Genomic DNA, 17,890 nt, shown 5'->3' with positions numbered 1-17,890 from the left:
GCTTTCCATGGTCTCTAGGAAGCTCAGGCTCATTACTGGTTTTTTTTTGTTTGTTTGTTTTGTTTTTTGAGATTAAGTCTCGCTCTGTCACTCAGGCTGGAGTGCAGTGTCGTGATCTCGGCTCACTGCAACCTCCGCCTCCCAGGTTCAAGTGATTCTCCTGCCTCAGCCTCTTGAGTAACTGGGATTACAGGCATGCACCACCATGCCTGGCTAATTTTTGTATTTTTAGTAGAGACGGGGTTTCACCATGTTGGTCAGGCTGGTCTTGGACTCCTGACCTGTGATCCACCCGCCTTGGCGTCCCAAAGTGCTGGGATTACATGTGTGAGCCACCGTGCCTGGCCAGGCTCATTACTGTTTATTCAAGTTTTTCCACAGTTGGCCTTAGTTTACTTTTCCAGCATTATCAGTTCATATCTCCGGTGTACCTACTGGTCTTCTGTTATCTACACTGTTTGCTTCATTATTTTTATATCATCTTAACGTGATATAGTGTCTGGTTCCTGGCAAGTACTTGGTATGTGTTTTTCCAATGATGGGGCACATACCAGAACAAATCTTGTACTTTTTTTATCCGCTGTATTATTTTTTCTTGCTGCTGTCCTTATGCCTGATGCACCACTTCTTCTAACTCTGCTTTAACTCTGTTTTTGCCTTCCTCTTCTGTATTCCTAAAGCTTATTTGGTACCCAAGGGATGGAGTCCTACAACTGTGGTCTGTTCATCTGAGGTCAAGGTGGCAGAGTTCTGGGTAGCCGGAGCTCTTTCCTTAGCAGGGGCATCTGTGTTGGCAGATGTTGAGACATGGCCTGCCTGATACAGGATTCTGCCTCACTATTTGGAAAGAAATCAGGGTTATCTTTGTTCCACTGGCATTAGGGTTAAATAGTTAACAACTAACAGAGATGAAATCAGTAAATACAGTAACTGATACTAAGGAACAACTTTGTAAGCCAAAAGATACAAAAATTAAAAACTGAAAATGTTTGCAAACGTGTCAAAGAGTTGAAGTCCTTAATATGAAAGGAACTCGTAGGTCAATGAGGGATATAAAGAAAAATCGTTAGGAGGCATGAACAAGAAAATCATAGAAGATGACATGACATATAAGCAGCCATTTTTTTTTTTTTTTTTGAGACAGAGTCTTGCTCCGTTGTCCAGGCTGTAGTTGAGTGCAGTGATGTAATCTTGGCTCACAGCAACCTCCACTTCCCGGATTCAAGCGATTCTTGTGCCTGAGCCTCCCAAGTAGCTGGGATTACAGACGTGTGCCAACACACCCAGCTAATTTTTGTATTTTTAGTAGAGATGGGATTTCTCCATGTTGGCCAGGCTGGTCTTGAACTCCTGACCTCAGGTGATCCTCCCGCCTCGGCCTTCCAAAGTGCTGGGATTACAGGCATGAGCCACCATGCCTGGCCATAAGTAGCCAATTTTATAATTAAGTGTTTAATCTTATCAGCAATAGAAAAGAAATAAACATCATGTTAGGCAATAGATGCCAGATGCCATCAAATTAGCAAAATTAGGTAAATTCTAAATTTTTAACTCAAAATTATTATTATTATTTTTTGAGACAGAATCTTGGTCTGTCCCCCAGGCTGGAGTGCAGTGGTGTGATCTTGGCTCACTGCAACCTCTACCTCCTGGGTTCAAGCCGTTCTCCCACCTCCGCCTCCCGAGTAGCTGGGACTACAGGCGCATGCCACCATGCCTGGCTAATTTTTGTAGAGATGAGGTTTCACCATGTGGGCCGGCTGGTCTCGAACTCCTGACCTCAGGCTATCCACCCTCCTCAGCCTCCCAAAGTGCTGGGATTACAGGCATGAGCCATCGCATCCAGCCAAAGACAAGTCAGTTTTTTTTGCCTTCCGTTGAATGTATCATAACAAAGACATTCAAGATACAATAGTCAAAACTCAAATGAATTTGTGGGGCTAAACTATTAAGTGTATAATTACTCTGCGAGTTACAGATTAAGTGTAAGTTTCACTAAAATAAACTGCAAATGATAATAATGAAAATGTAGTTTTAATTTTCTGCCAAGACAAATATTGTTTTCATTCTTGCTAATCTTCACCTGTTGAACTACCACAAATGTTACATGTATTACCATGTATATAACCTTTTGCAGTCTGGGTCACACAAGAGAATAAACCCTGTCCTTAGGCATCTGTTGCATGTAATGAATTTGCTTCTCTCTTGTGTGTCTAGAATGGAACCAGCTTGTGTCATCTAATTTCTCATATGGAAGAAGTGAAAAAACTGTCACCCAAATCACTGTTCTGTGGTTTAGATGAGGAACACTGATTGAGATGAAGGCACTCAAATGGAAACAGTTCCTATTGTATTCGTCCTGGAAGTCATATAAAAGAGCAGTTGCTTTCCGGATTTCTTTGTTTGGTATAAGCATCTTTGGGAAAAGGTATTTTCCAGAGTATGATCCAGTAAGTGGACAGCTCTGTGGCAATTTCTTAGGCCCTGTCTTTGGATCCGGAACTGGCTCTATGCTGTAGGACCACAAGCAGCTCCTCCATTTGCCTTCTTGTAGTGTAATGGCCCCGTTCCTCCACTGTAGGGCGCCAAGGTACTGCTTCCTATCTGGGAAGATTTTCTGATTGTTACTGCTCTCCCCTTAACTATCAGAAGCCTTACTATATCCAAAGCCTTATTCAGGCCTCACATTTAATACTTTGTCACAAATTGCTTTATGGTAATGTATTCCATTTGGATATTCATACTACTTTTTTGGGACATTGATTTTTTTTTAATACACTGCTAAAGATATTGTTTTAATATATTTTCTGGTGAATATTTTCTCATCACTGCTTCCTATTTCCTTTTAGCTACTGATCTACTTCTTGCCTGGAATCCCATTTGTTTGGGGTTGGTAGAAGGTGTTATTGGAAAAATTCAACTTCATTCAGGTATGTTTCTGTAAACTCCTTAAACTTGTCAGATTTATTGTGGTATTTTTTGGTGTTTTCCTCTTTGAGGATACATGAGATTCTCTTACAGCTTTGATTCCTTTGTCTTGATTTTGGGTCTGCTCAAAGTGGCTGTATTTCCATATAAGTTTAATGAAATAAAAAAGAAAACTTTAGAAAAAAGGTGACATAATATTACACTTCTTCCTGTTACAAAACTTACTGAACACCTGCTGTGTGTCAGGAATCGTGCTTGTTGGTAGAACACAATAATGAGCAAAGACCGACCGACCTGTTTCTACCCTTATGGAGCTTACAGTTTAGGAGGAAAGACAGGTATCAAAGAGTAGTCACGGAAATAAACGTATGATTATTTGATAATTGTGGAAGGTGCTGTGACGGAAAGACATAGCAAATGCATTGATCTCAAAGGAGAGCAGTAGGAATAAAGCTGGAGAGGCAAGCAGGTGGCAGACCATGACTGATTGGCTTTATGTCGGCTGTCTGTTCCTGATGCAGTCAGCTCTGCCAGAGGAGTATGGGTCTCTTAGCACACAGTGTGGTCCTATCAGAGAACCCTGTCCAGGACAGGCAGATTGATGGGAAGTCCAGGTCACTCACCAGGCCCTCACTTGGAATGACAGGCACCTGTGTCCTGAGCTTAAAGGGAATTTTGTTGGTGGGAAAGTATAACAGGTATTATACAGGCAGGTCCCAAAAAGCTAACGAAAAGGGGCCAAATGAAATTTTATTTTTTCTTTTTTGGTGCCTTGCGCTTCAGGGAGCTTTTTAAAATTAGAGATGGGTTCTTGCTATGTTGCCCAGGCTGGTCTCAAACTCCTGGCCTCCAGCGATCCTCCTGCCATGGGCTTCCAACGTCCTGGGATTACAGGCATGAGCCACCATGCCTGGCCTAAATGAAATATTTTAAGCACTACATTTAAATAAATATTTTTCCTTTGGTATCAATTTTGATGAGTTATGAATTATAGGAGGCTTTGCCATTATTTCTGTGTAATTGCGAGTATATATCTCTATAGTGTGTCCTTTTTATTTAAAAATAATATTAAGCATTTGGGAGCTAGATTGATTTTTGTGTATCAGAAATAAGCACATATATCTGGAACAAGCTAATTTTCCTTTGCTAGATTCCTTGGTTGTTTTAAAATATGAGCCAGGTGCAGTGACTCACATCTATAATCCCAGAACTTTGGGAGGCTGAGGCAGGCGGATCATCTGAGGTTGGGAGTTCGAGACCGACCTGACCAACATGGTGAAACCCTGTCTCTACTAAAAGTACCAAAATTATGTGGGTGTGGTGACGCATACCTGTAATCCCAGCTACTCGGGAGGCTGAGGCTGGAGAATTGCTTGAACCCGGGAGATGGTGGTTGCAGTGAGCCAAGATTGTGCCATTGCACTCCAGCCTGGGCAACAAGAGCAAAACTCCATCTCAAAAAATAAATAAATAAATAAATAAATAAAAAAAGGAAATATGACCAATGTGTTTGGAGCCATCTCTGTGCCTTTTCCCAAATGTTTCCTATTTCCTTCCCCTTAAAGGAACCTGCTACTTTGAATTTTGTATTTCCTTGGTTTTTGTTTTTGCTTTTATTAGATATGTATTCCTACAGATGTTGCTAAGGGTTGTATTTTGGGGATTTTATATAAGTGATATTAAGTTGTTTTTGTTCTTTCACTTATTTTTATTTATATTTTTGAGATGTATTCATGCATGAAACTGTAGTTCCTTATTTTCACTATTTATGAATATATCATGATTTGTTCTTTTTCCTCTCACTGGGTAATTGAGTTATTTCTTTTTTTGTTTTGCTATTAGAACTAATACTGCTATGAGCATTGTTGTATATTCTGTATTTGGTAGGTTTTTTAAAAAAATTCTTTCAACACAGAGAAGAAAAGCATTTAGTCATTGTGTAACCATGTAACCAAGTATTTTAATAACATTCTCCTACCTGTCCACATTTACATACATATATTTTTAATTCATTTACATGCTGACAGGATAATTTCACAGCTGGGTGTTCTGAGCTAAAATTCGTTTTCTGTTATTTAAATGACATGTATAAAACTTTTGAGTTATTTTTCCTCATTTTCAGTCACATCTTAGCACAGTGAATAAATCACTGCAATCAGTTAGGAGACCTGAAGACAAGCTGTATTTATTTAGCTTTGAGATATAGGAGAAGCTGCCTAACGTCTATTTCATGTATCTCTTGTTATGTAACAAGCCAGTCCCAAAAGTTAATGGCTTAAAACAACAACAGTCTAGAATTTCTCATGATTCTATGGGTTGACAGAGCAGCTCTGCTCTCCTCTGTTGTGTTGGCTGGGGTCACTCACGTAGCAACATTCACTGGGAGTTTGCCTGGGTGGCCTTAGTTCTCCTTCACCTGGCCCCTCTCTCCATGTCTCTCGTCTCACAAAGCCTCTCCTTGAGTCCTCCTCTCTCTCCTGGATAACCTGGATGTCCTTTCAGGGTAGTGACTGGGTGCTGAGAAGACAGCTACCAGTGTTCAAGGGCCTGTATATCTTAAGTTGTTACACAAGGTAAAAGAAACTGCTCTCTTCATTTCCATAGGATATTGTGAGTCCCAAATGAGCTAACTATCGTACCTGCAAGTGTTTAGTAAATTGTAAATCACTATTTTATCAAGGCTCTTTGGTTGCAAATACAAACCTATCAGCTTATGCAAAAACACACACTTTTATATGAAGAACTCAAGGGACCAAAAACAAGACAGAAACGGATGTTGTACAGGATCCAGGATTACTTTATTGGGGCAGCTGGTCTCTGACAACTGCCTCTCCTCCTATGTCTCTTTTATTCTTCTCTCTTTTTGACTTTCTCTGTTTGTATGATGTAGGACAAAATATCTGCCTTCAAAATGACACCCCTAGCCTCAAACCAACTGACAACTGATATTCCCTGTAATGACTGGAAACTGACCAGCAATCAGAAAAGATTGAGTAGTGAGTACACGTTAGACTTCTAGGTAAGAGACTTATTTGCCCATCTTGGGCCATGGGACTCCTGGCCAGGGTCACGTAGGTCAGACATGCTCCAGAGTCCCAATCCTCTAGGTGGAAGTCAGAGCAGGAGGGTTTGGACTTGGCAGACAGCTCAGAAGCTATCTCCTAAAACTAATGTGCAAATTAAGTTAGTTGATGGCTGATGAGTTTGTGATACAGTCAAAGTATGGTCATTTAGGAGGTGGTGAAGGTATGGCCATCTGTAGTCAGCCCCCTTTATATGTACTGCTCCTCCTTTCTGTTCTTTGGTCCCAGAATAGATGGTTGATAGGCAGTGAGAATACCTGTGATGTAGGATATTTTGAAAGAGGGAGAGGTGGAGAGTAGAGTGAACTGGAGGAAGTATAAAAAAGGAAAAAAGGGCAGGGAAATTCTCTTAATTTTTCATTCTCCTAATCCTTGGACCTTTTTTTTCCCTTCTTCTTGTCACATCACTTGAAAGGTTTGGCTCTTAAGAAAGAGAGTGGGGGCCGGGCGCGGTGGCTCAAACCTGTAATCCCAGCACTTTGGGAGGCCCAGACGGGCGGATCACGAGGTCAGGAGATCGAGACCATCCGGGCTAACACGGTGAAACCCCGTCTCTACTAAAAATACAAAAAACTAGCCGGGCGAGGTGGCGGGCGCTTGTAGTCCCAGCTACTCGGGAGGCTGAGGCAGGAGAATGGCGTAAACCCGGGAGGCGGAGCTTGCAGTGAGCTGAGATCCGGCCACTGCACTCCAGCCCGGGCGACAGAGCCAGACTCCGTTTCAAAAAAAAAGAGAGTGGGGAGGCAGCAAAGGAAACCCCTTGCTGGGCACCTGCTGCTTTTCCCTCCCTCCCAACCCTCTCCATGTCATTCCACCCCCAGCCCCTTGCCTGTGAGCACCCATCTTACTTACTCTCCTTATCTGTCCTCAGGGATGCCTCCTCCTCTCCTCTCCCTGCCCCCTATTAAAGCTCTTGCCCTGGGTCAGATTGGCTAGAAGGGAGGTATGTGCCTGCTGTGTGTGAGAAAGAATTGAGAAAATTACTTGACGGGCATTTTCCCTGGGAACATCTTATCTTTGGAGGATAGTGGTTGAGGGGAATAAAATGTCTGTACTGAAACTCTCTCTTGTTTCCCTCCTACTTATTTTCCACATATTAATGCACAAATTTTTCTTCTTGCCTAGGGAGATGGGAACATAAATGTATTTGAACAGATGTCATTGACAGTCTTAAAGTGGCGTGGGTGAGCCATGCCGCTGTTCCTGACTGTCACTGAACTCTGAGCTCTGTGGAATGAAGCAAGTGCTCGTGACTTAGGAACTGTATTAGTTTGCTGCCATAGCAAAGTGCCACCAGCTGGGTGGCTTAAACAATGGAATCGTATTTTCTCACAATTCTGGAACACAAGTCTGAAATCAAGGTGTTGGCTGTGTTGGTTCCTCCCGAGGCCTCTGTCCTAATCTTGTACATGGCCACTGTCCCCTTGTGTCTTCATGTGGTCTTCCCTCTGTAACTGTGTGTCTGTCTAAATTTCCTCATCTTGTAATGACACCAGTCATTTTGGATTAAGGCCCACTCAAACTCATTTTAACCTAATTACCCCTTTGAAGACCCTGTCTCTAAATATAATCATATTCTGAGGTCCTAGGAGTTAGGACTTCAGCATATGAATTTTAAGGGGACACAGTTTAGCCCATAACAGGAACATAATATCCACCAAAATGCTTCATTACAAAAGCATGTCAAAAAGAATTCCTTCTAGTCTGGTGTTGCTGTTTCCTGCTGCTTGCCCTTATTTCAGTGTGATAGGCCAGTCCTTGAATATCATTGACTAGGAACCCACTCCAGATGTGGACTAATTCTGCAAGATCACACAATTGCCTTGAGTCAGGTGACCTCATCTAAGCCTCAGTTGCCGTCTATAAGACAAAACTGATTATAGTTTCTTGATACAGTTATTGCGAAGATTTAATAAAACTCACATAAAGTGAGTTCTTGGTAATAATATGCATTCAGCCAGACGTGGTGGCTCACACCTGTAATCTCAGCACTTTGGGAGGCTGAGGTAGGCAGATCACAAGGTCAGGAGATCGAGGTCAGCCTGACCAACATGGTGAAACCCCGTATCTGCTACAAATACAAAAATTAGCTGGGTGTGATGGCACACGCTTGGAATCCCAGCTACTCGGGAGGCTGAGGCAGGAGAATTGCTTGAACCTGGGAGGCAGAGGTTGCAGTGAGCCGGGATCATGCCACTGCACTCCAGTCTGGGTGACAGAGCAGGACTCTGTCTCAAGAAAAACAAAAAAACAAAACAAAAAAAACCATTCAGTATATGCTGATTACTATTTTTTTTCCCTCTTAAAGATCCTTATGGGTATCAGATATTCTACTCAAGAACCACTTACATTGTGGCTATACAATTTTGAACAAATTTTAAACATGGACTATTTTTCTAATGTTAATTTTTGCTAAAACTGTAATAAGAACAAGTCACAGGCCAGATGTGGTGACTCAGCCTGTAATCCTGGCACTTTGGGAGACCAAGGCAGGTGGATCGCTTGAGGTCAGGAGTTTGAGACCAGCCTGGCCAACATGGTGAAACCCTGTCTCAACCCCGCCTATAATCCCAGCTACCCGGGAGGTTGAGGCAGGAGAATCGTTTGAACCCAGGGGGTGGATGTTGCAGTGAGCCAAGATCGCACCACTGCACTCCAGCCTGGACTAGAGAGCAAGACTCTGTCTTAAAAGACAAAAAAACAAGAAATGAAAAACAGAACAGAACACGTCACTAAAGACTACATTGTGAAAATTTATAAAAAGTAGTATTTTTGGTAATAACAGATTAGTAGCATTAGTGAAAGTTATTTTGTAATCCACATGTTTCTTTTAAAAAATATGATAGAAGAATTTCAAACTGTTTTTGTTTGTGTTATCCTTTGTTGACAATTGCCTGCCCTTTTAGTAAGCTCTGCCAAAAAAAAGGTTCTGTGTACCCTAATGCCTAGAAAATATCTATTTAGAACCATTAGCCTGTTTTTGGGTTGCAAGACTTCTTCCTCAGACATTTGCAGGCAGATGGACTTCAGCCAGGGTGTAATGTAGTCTGTCTTCTGACAACTCAAACGTATCTGACTTTGGTTTGACCAGTTGAGATTTATTTATTTATTTATTTATTTTATTTATTTTTGAGACGGAGTCTTGCTCTGTCGCCCAGGCTGGAGTGCAGTCGTGCGATCTCGGCTTACTACAACCTCAGCCCCCCCGGGTTCAAGCGATTCTCCTGCCTCAGCCTCCTGAGTAGCTGGGATTATAGGCACGTGTCACCACGCCCAGCCTATTTTTGTATTTGTAGTGGAGAGGGGGTTTCCCCATGTTGGCCAGACTGGTCTTGAACTCCTGACCTCAGGTGATCAACCTGCCTCGGCCTCCCAAAGTGCTGGGATTACAGGCATGAGCCACTGCACCCGGCCGAGATTTTCTAATATGAGGAACAGAAAGTAGGAGGGATGTGTAATGTATCAAATAGGTGAAAGAAAAGTGTGGATCTGTGAAAAATCAACATTAAAAAAATTCATTGTAGTATCCAGGAGGAAATAAAAATGGTAGTCAAGGCCGGGTGCGCGGTGGCTCACACCTGTAATCCTAGCACTTTGGAGGGGCCAAGGCAGGCAGGTCACTTGAGGTCAAGGATTTGAGACCAGCCTGACCACACGGTGAAACCCCATCTCTACTAAAAATACGAAAATTAGCCGGGCACGGTGGCATGTGCCTGTAATCCCAGCCACTCGGGAGCCTGAGGCATGAGAACTGCTTGAACCCAGGAGGTGGATGCTGCAGTGAGCTGAGATCTCACCACTGCACTCCAGCCTGGGTGACAGAGTGAGAGTCCATCTCAAAAAAAAAAGAATGGTAGTCAATTTCATATCACAATTGCAATTACATATTAATTTTTTCTTTTTCTTTTTTGTCTGTCTTCTCATGGAAATAACCTCCAAGAAGACAGCAGTTAGGGCCATGTCTGTTCTGCTTACCTGCTGTGTCTCTCTGTGCTGGCCCACTACAGGGCAATTCAGAAATATTCAGTGAGTACTTCTGGATTTAACAAGTATCTACGGAGTACCTACTGTGCCCCATGGCATGTACTCAGTGCTGGGGCTGCAGGTTGAACAAGCTGGGGCTGCAGGTCGAAGCTTCTAGAAACCTAGACTCAGAATCTGAGTGATAGATGTTAATTACCAGTCACACAGTTTTACCATTACAAACGTAACTGTCTGAAGACAAGTGTGGGGTGCTGTGGTGTGTATGACAGAAGAGCCCAACTGGGTGGAGCTGGGGCTTCTGAATGGAAAGCATCTCATATGGGTGGAGCTGGTGCTGCTGGTTGGAAGGCATCTCATATGGGTGGAGCTGGGGTTCTAGGATGGAAAGCATCTCATACGGACAGGGCCAGGGGTGGGAGGGAGGCATTGAGAGGAGAGGTGGTTCTTGGCAGAGTATGCAGCTGTGCAAAAGGCCCGCATGATTGATGTGTTTCTTCCCTTCATTTTCTGTGTAATGTCTGGGTATAGTCATGTCTTCACACAGATATCCAGGAAAAGACTGCTTTAGGCTGGAGATTTAAAATAGATCACAAAAGCTCTTCAAGTTAAAATGTGTTTTCAAGATTGAGAAGAGGATAAACTCAATTAGGGTAAGAAGTAAAGATAAAAAGCAAAAAGATTCATTAGTAAAGGAATATATCCCACGATATATTCAGGACTACATGAAGAGAACATTGTCAGGAGTCTTGATTAATGTGGCAATAGAGGCTCTTTGTTTAGTAATTAACTGAATTACTACTGATAGTACTGAACAATGCTAGACAAAAATTCACTCAAGTAGGTCTCATTCATTAAAATAGTACTCGCCATCTGCTGTTCTTTCACTTTGGAAGTGGTGACGATGTCTCAATCATTAAGATGGTAAAGTGTATTATGCATATGATTTTAATACTGATTTTAGTCCTCTGCTGTCTATGGAGACTTTGCTATGGCACTAGTGACATGGAATTTTTATATATTTTAGTGGTGAATGAATGGAGTGTCACTAGCATTGTTTTAGTGCATGCCTTAAAAGCCGTTGGAAACCTCACTCCTTAAGGACAGTGGAGAGAAACAAGAGGGTCTGACAAGGTCCCTGCAGAGCTTTCATCCTCTGCTGCAGGCCTGGGTTGTGGCACAAACCTTTTAGTTATTGCTTCTGTTTAGATATGAGTTTGCCTGTGTACAGCTATATGTGGGAGAAGCAGGTTGTTTTATTGTCTACTGACAACTCACGTAATTAAAAACATGTAGGTATTGTGATGCTGGTTACCTAACTCTATACATGTATTAAAATCATTGACTTGTTTCCTTACAATGGATGAAATTTATAATATGTAAATTATATATAAATATATCTTGAGGTACAATTTATATCTTGTAACATAATATTTCTATCAAAATATAAGTGATCTAAAATATAAATCAAATATAGTCTTTTTTGGCCACATGCAATGGCTTACGCCTGTAACCCCAGTACTGTGGGAGGCCGAGGCACGTGGATCACCTGAGGTTGGTAGTTTGAGACTAGCCTGACCAACATTACTAGCCTCCCTAGTAGCTAGTAATCCAAGCTACTTGGGAGGCTGAGACAGGAGAATTCCTTGAACCCGGGAGGCAGAGGTTGCAGTGAGCCGAGATCATGCCATTGCACTCCAGCCTGGGCGACAAGAGCGAAACTCCATCTCGAAAACAAAACAAAACCAAATACAGTCTTTTTTGTTTTGTTTTTGTTTTGGAGACAGAGTCTCACTCTGTTACCCAGGCTGGAGTGCAGTGACATGATCATGGTTCACTGCAGCCTTGACCTAACTGGGCTCCAGTGATCCTCCCATCTCTCTCTCAAGTAGCTGGGAATGCAGGCACATGCCACCGTGCCCAGCTAATTTTTGTATTTTTTAATAGCGACAGGGTTTTGCCATGTTGCTCAGGCTGGTCTTGAACTCCTGGGTCAGGCTGGTCTTGAACTCCTGGGCTCAAGCAATCTGCCTCTCTTGGCCTTTCAAAGTGCTGGGATTACAGGCATGAGCACTGTGCCCAGCCTCAGATACAGTCATTTTATATTCATTTTCTCACTTACGAGGATCTCAGAGTTACTGACTTTCAGAGGTAAGATTTACTTTTTTTTTTTTTTTTTTTTTTGAGACAGAGTCTTGCTCCTGTAGCCAGGCTGGAGTGCAGTGGCACAATCTCGGCTCACTGCAGCCTCTGCCTCCTTGGTTTAAGTGATTCTCGTGCCTCACCCTAAGGTGGCTAATTTTTGTATTTTTAGTAGAAACAGGGTTTCATCATGTTGGCCAGGCTGGTCTCGCAAGTGATCTGCCCGCTTCGGCCTCCCAAGGTCCTGGGATTACAGGCCTGAGTCACCACGCCTGGCCTAGAAGTAAGATTTTCATCGGCGACCAGATTCCTAGTTAACCCTTAGAAGATTCTTTAACTATAATTTAGCTGACCCATTCTCTTAACAGACTTGAGTCTTAGACGCAGGCAGCTAAATGGTGTTAGAGGATTACATTCGCTGGTATCTTCTCATTCATCTTGTTTTTGCTTCTCTCCTGTTCCTTTTCCTTTCCTCTTAGGTACCTAGATGCTGAGTGCTTCATCCTTCTCTCTTTGCTCCTCTCAGCTTGTCCCTACATTTTATGCTTCACAATTTCCCACCTCCCTTGTTCCTAGTCTTGAGCCCGTCTGCTTGGTGCGGATGGTTCCACCTCCGTGGTAGAAGTGATGCTTGAACAAGTCACATGAATGTGACCCACAGTTCTGAGCTCCCCAGAGCGTAGTTACACAAGTATGCTTCTTACTCTTGAGCATATCTCTAAGTGGCATGGCAGATTTTTATATTTTCAGGCAGAGAGATACTTGAGAGGCAGGCCGGCGTGCCTCATGTGCTATTCCACTGTCATTCCTTTTTCTAGTCATAAACCCATTTTTTCTTTTTCTTTTTTTTTTTTGAGACGGAGTCTTGCTCCGTAGGAGTGCAGTGGCGAGCTCTCAGCTCACCGCAAGCTCCGTCTCCCGGGTTCACGCCATTCTCCTGCCTCAGCCTCCCGAGTAGCTGGGACTACAGGCGCCCGCCCCCACGCCTGGCTGATTTTTTTGTATTTTTAGTAGAGACGGGGTTTCACCGTGTTAGCCAGGATGGTCTTGATATCCTGACCTCGTGATCCGCCCGCCTCGGCCTCCCAAAGTGCTGGCATTACAGGCGTGAGCTACCGCGCCCGGCCCATTTGTTCTTATACTCCAGTTTTCCTCAGTGATTTCAATAGCAGCGATATTAAAGGTTTGGTTTTTAGCCTCAGAAAGAGGGGAGGAAAGCTGGGTGCAGTGGCGTGTGCCTGTAGTCCCAGCTACTTGGGAGGCTGAGGGTAAGAGGACTGCTTGAGGCCAGGAGCTCGAGGCTGCTGTGCTCTATGATCATGCCTTTGAATAGCCATGCACTCCAGCCTGGGCAACCTAGTGAGACCCCATCTCTTAAAAAATAAAACTAAGGGGCAGGGCGCGGTGGCTCATGCCTGTAATCCCTTCTCTTTGGGAGGCTGAGGCAGGCAGATCACGAGGTCAGGAGATCGAGACCATCCTAGCCAACACAGTGAAACCCCATATCTACTAAAAATACAAAAAAAAAAAAAAAAAAAAATAGCTGGGCATGGTGGCTGGCACCTGTAGTCCCAGTTATTCGGGAGGCTGAGGCAGGAGAATGACATGAACCCAGGAAGTGGAGCTTGCAGTGAGCCGAGATTGCACCACTGCACTCCAGCCTGGGCCATAGAGCGAGACTCTGTCTCAAAAAAAAAAAAAAAATAACAAAAATAAGAAAAGGAGGATTACTAAGGTAAAAATGACTACGTGGGCCACCTATACAGGTGCTTTCTGTATTTATTTCCTCCTTTGTATTACTTTTTGGACTTTTTATCTTACTGAACATTTAAAAGTAATTCTAGTCAAATTATTGTCAAAGCTAATTGTGTTTAAGAAAGGAGATTCTCGACAAATATGTTAAGTTCTCGCTTACTTAGGCTTGGCCAGTAACAACGATTGACAGCAAAAAATGAAGGTTATTTAATTGACTTGGATAGCAGGTTTGTTACAACCCGTGGGTCTGATTCCCTTTGTGTACGGACCAATCACCTCCAACCTTGAAGCATTTTTATGTCATTTTTCAAAGCATTAATTTATCTTTATGATGATTAACTTGCATCATGAGTAAAAATCCTGATTGTCTTTAGTATGCTGGAGTTTAATTGGTAGGAAAGTATTAAAGCTTTCAACATACAGGAAAACATTTTAGTGTTTTAGGGGGATAAGCTGTAGTTATCTGGAAAATACATTTTTATATAGAAAATCATTTTGCCTAACAGTACTTAATAAGTCAGGCTTTTCTAGTTTTCTAAGACTTTTCTATTTCTTATAGATACAAGAGTTTATATTTTTTATAGAGTATAATACATTATTTCAAGATTATTTCATTTTATGGAAGATTTATTTAGGAATTTAACTACAGTCTTAAGCTTTACAGGCTAAGCAGAATATACATCTAATGGCACCATTTGGTACTTTTGAAATAGAGCCTATTAAAAATGTCTCTTGTGAGTCATTGTCAGTTTTCTATAAACCTAGACTTAGGAAACTTTAGTAAGGAACAGAACAACCAGTCAGGAACCATGGAATAGCTGCTATGTTTAGAAGATGAACAAATTAATAGGTAGCTCTTTAGTCACTGAGAGCATTAGAAGCCTAATGTGATGTACTTTTAGCTATTAGGTACCTGACGCTGAACAAGCCAGCACTGGCGTAGTGGTGGCATTACTTGTTATTCCATTTACTTGATGTATGTTGTTCCCTGAAATACAATCAGGGAAATGGTGCTCTGCTTTCACTAGGGGGATGAAACATTTCGCTTAATGTAGTTTTTTTTTTTTTTTTTTTTAAAGACATGACTTCAAATATAAAACAGAAAAACTCACTAAACGTACTGTGAATTCATATTTTTAGTTGAAACTTAAATTCATGCATAAGTGTGCATAAAACCTACTTTATAGACTCACGTTCTATTCACTTGAAAGTGCTAAATAGGCAGTTAATAACTTATGTAGCAGGTATCAATGAAGTAGGTTTTATGCACACTTAGGACTCAATTTACATTCCTACCAAAGATTTGTAAATAAAATTGGAGCATAATATGCCTTGGGATAAACTACTAAGATATGTTCCTAATTATTTCTCTTAGCATGTTAACATTATAGTTCAGTTGTCTCTTGGTATGAGGAGGAGGGATTGGTTCCAGGACCACCCACGTATACCAAAATCCATGCATGCTCAAGTCCCGAAGTTGGCTCCGTCGAACTTCCATATATGAAAAGTTGACTCTGTTTATGTGGGTTTCTCATGCCACGAATACTGTCTTCAATCTGCATTTGATTGGAAAAAATCTCCATGTAGGCGGACCCTTGCAGTTCAAACTTGTGTTATTCAAGGGTCAACTGTGTGTAATACTTCTCTCTTTGTCTGTTCTGGCTGCTATAACAGAATGTCATGGACTAGGTGGCTTATAAACAACAGAAATGTATTTCTGACGGCTCTGGAGGCTGGGCAGCCTAAAATCAAAGCCCCAGCAGATTTGATGTCTGGTGAGGAGCTGCCTTTTATTCATGGATGGCATCTTCTCACTGAGTCCTCATATGGCAGGAGGCGTGAGGGAGCTCTCCTGGGTCTCATTTATAAGGGTACTAATCCCATTTGTGATGGTAGAGCCCTAATAACCTCATCATCTACCAAAAACCCCACCTCCAAATACCATAACATGGGGGATTAGGATTTCAGCATCGTCATGGTCCTCCCTATCTGTAGGTTCCACATCTGCAGATCGAAAATACTTAGGAAAAAAAAACCAATAAAAATAATATAACAACTATTTAAACAGCATTTATATTGTATTAGGTATTATAAGTAATCTAGAGATGATTTGAAGTATACAGGAGGATGTGCGTAGGTATATGGAAGTATTAATACTATGCCATTTTACATAAGGGACTTGAACATTTGAGGATTTTGGTACCTATAGGGGGTTCTAGAACCAATCCCCTGCAGATACTGAGGGGTGACTTTATGAATTTGGGGGGACATAAACATTTAGCTTATAATATTCTGCCCTGTCCCCCCAAATGTATGCTCTTCTCATATACAAAATACATCCATTATAATCCCAACATTCCCAAACTCTTAACTCATTCCAGCATCAACTCTTAAAGTAAAAAATCCAAAGTCTCGTTTAAATACCATCTAACTCAGATGTGGGTGAGGCTCATGGTGTGATTCATCCTGAGGTAAATTGCTCTTCAGCTGCAAACCTGTGAAACCAAACAAGTTATGTACTTAGAAAATACAATGGTGGGACATACTTGGGCTAGACATTTCCATTTTCAGAAGAGAAATAGGAAAGAAGAAAGGGGCAATGGAGCCCTATTAAGTCCAAACTATAAGGCAAACTCCTTGAGATCTGAAGGCTCGAGAATAATCTTCACTGAGTCCTTGTTCTGCACTCCAGGCCCACTGCGGTAGAGGTTCTACCTTCCAGACCTGCTGAGGTGGGGGGCCTGCCTCCACAGCTCTACCCAGGAAGGGTTGTGCCCCTAGGGCCCCGCTGGTTGCTCCTATCCCCACGGTGTCTGGCAGAGACCATCTTGCCTGTTGAATAGGGCAGTCCCCGCCTACTCCTTTGAAACCAAAGAACCAGCCCTGATGATCTCTTAATCACCTTCGGACTTGTTCTGCCCTTGTCTTGAAGAATAGTGCACATTCTCTGCCAAAAAGCTCTGTGGTTCTGGCCTGTAAAACCCAGGAAGACCGACAGTCATCCTTCATTCCTTCCCAGTTCATTCCCTTTCATCTCACACTGGCTGTTCTCCTGCTGAAGTGGCTTATCAAGTCCATGGTTCATACCCATATTGCTCTCCTTATCAGAGGGACTTGGGCACACCTGTAGTGTTTTCCCCTGAACAGGCCTTTTTTTTTTTTTTTGAGACGGAGTCTTGCTCTGTCGCCCAGGCTGGAGTGCAGTGGCCGGATCTCAGCTCACTGCAAGCTCCGCCCCCCGGGTTTATGCCATTCTCCTGCCTCAGCCTCCCAAGTAGCTGGGACTACAGGCGCCCGCCACCTCGCCCGGCTCGTTTTTTTGTATTTTTTAGTAGAGACGGGGTTTCACCGTGTTAGCCAGGATGGTCTGATCTCCTGACCTCGTGATCCGCCCGTCTCGGCCTCCCAAAGTGCTGGGATTACAGGCTTGAGCCACCACGCCCGGCCTGAACAGGCCTTTTTTAAAACCTGTAGTCTGGGTAGAACTTTTCAAATCTTTAAGTTCTACTTCATTTTTGCTTAGCAATTCTGTCTTTAAGTCATAGCTCTCTTCTCGCATTTTACCATAATCAGGCAGGAGGAGGCAAACTGCACCTTTGACATTTTGCTTAGAAATTGCTTCGGGTAGGGCCGGGCGCGGTGGCTCAAGCCTGTAATCCCAGCACTTTGGGAGGCCGAGACGGGCAGATCACAAGGTCAGGAGATCGAGACCATCCTGGCTAACCCGGTGAAACCCCGTCTCTACTAAAAAATATAAAAAACTAGCCGGGCGAGGTGGCGGGCGCTTGTAGTCCCAGCTACTCGGGAGGCTGAGGCAGGAGAATGGCGTAAACTGGGGAGGCGGAGCTTGCAGTGAGCTGAGATCCGGCCACTGCACTCCAGCCTGGGCGACAGAGCGAGACTCCGTCTCAAAAAAAAAAAAAAAAAGAAATTGCTTCAGGTAAATATCCAATTGCACTCTAAAGTCCTCCCTTCCACGAAATACTAAAACATGCACACAC

At 42.8% G+C, this 17,890-nt stretch overlaps 1 protein-coding gene across 1 annotated transcript in view; it reads left to right on the top strand.

The window, feature by feature from the left end:
* The window catches only part of INPP5F (inositol polyphosphate-5-phosphatase F), a 105,647-nt gene that overhangs the window by 21,075 nt on the left and 66,682 nt on the right, over positions 1-17,890 (top strand). Inside the window, exon 2 of the mRNA XM_033181111.1 lies at positions 2,850-2,930. Within this exon, the coding sequence (XP_033037002.1) occupies positions 2,850-2,930 (81 nt within the window). The remainder of the gene's footprint in view (positions 1-2,849; positions 2,931-17,890) is intronic.

The sequence above is a fragment of the Trachypithecus francoisi genome, unplaced genomic scaffold (genome assembly GCF_009764315.1).
Source record: "Trachypithecus francoisi isolate TF-2019V2 unplaced genomic scaffold, Tfra_2.0 Contig01579, whole genome shotgun sequence".
NCBI classification, from domain to species: Eukaryota; Metazoa; Chordata; class Mammalia; order Primates; family Cercopithecidae; genus Trachypithecus; species Trachypithecus francoisi.
This window is presented reverse-complemented; position numbering and strand designations above follow the sequence as displayed.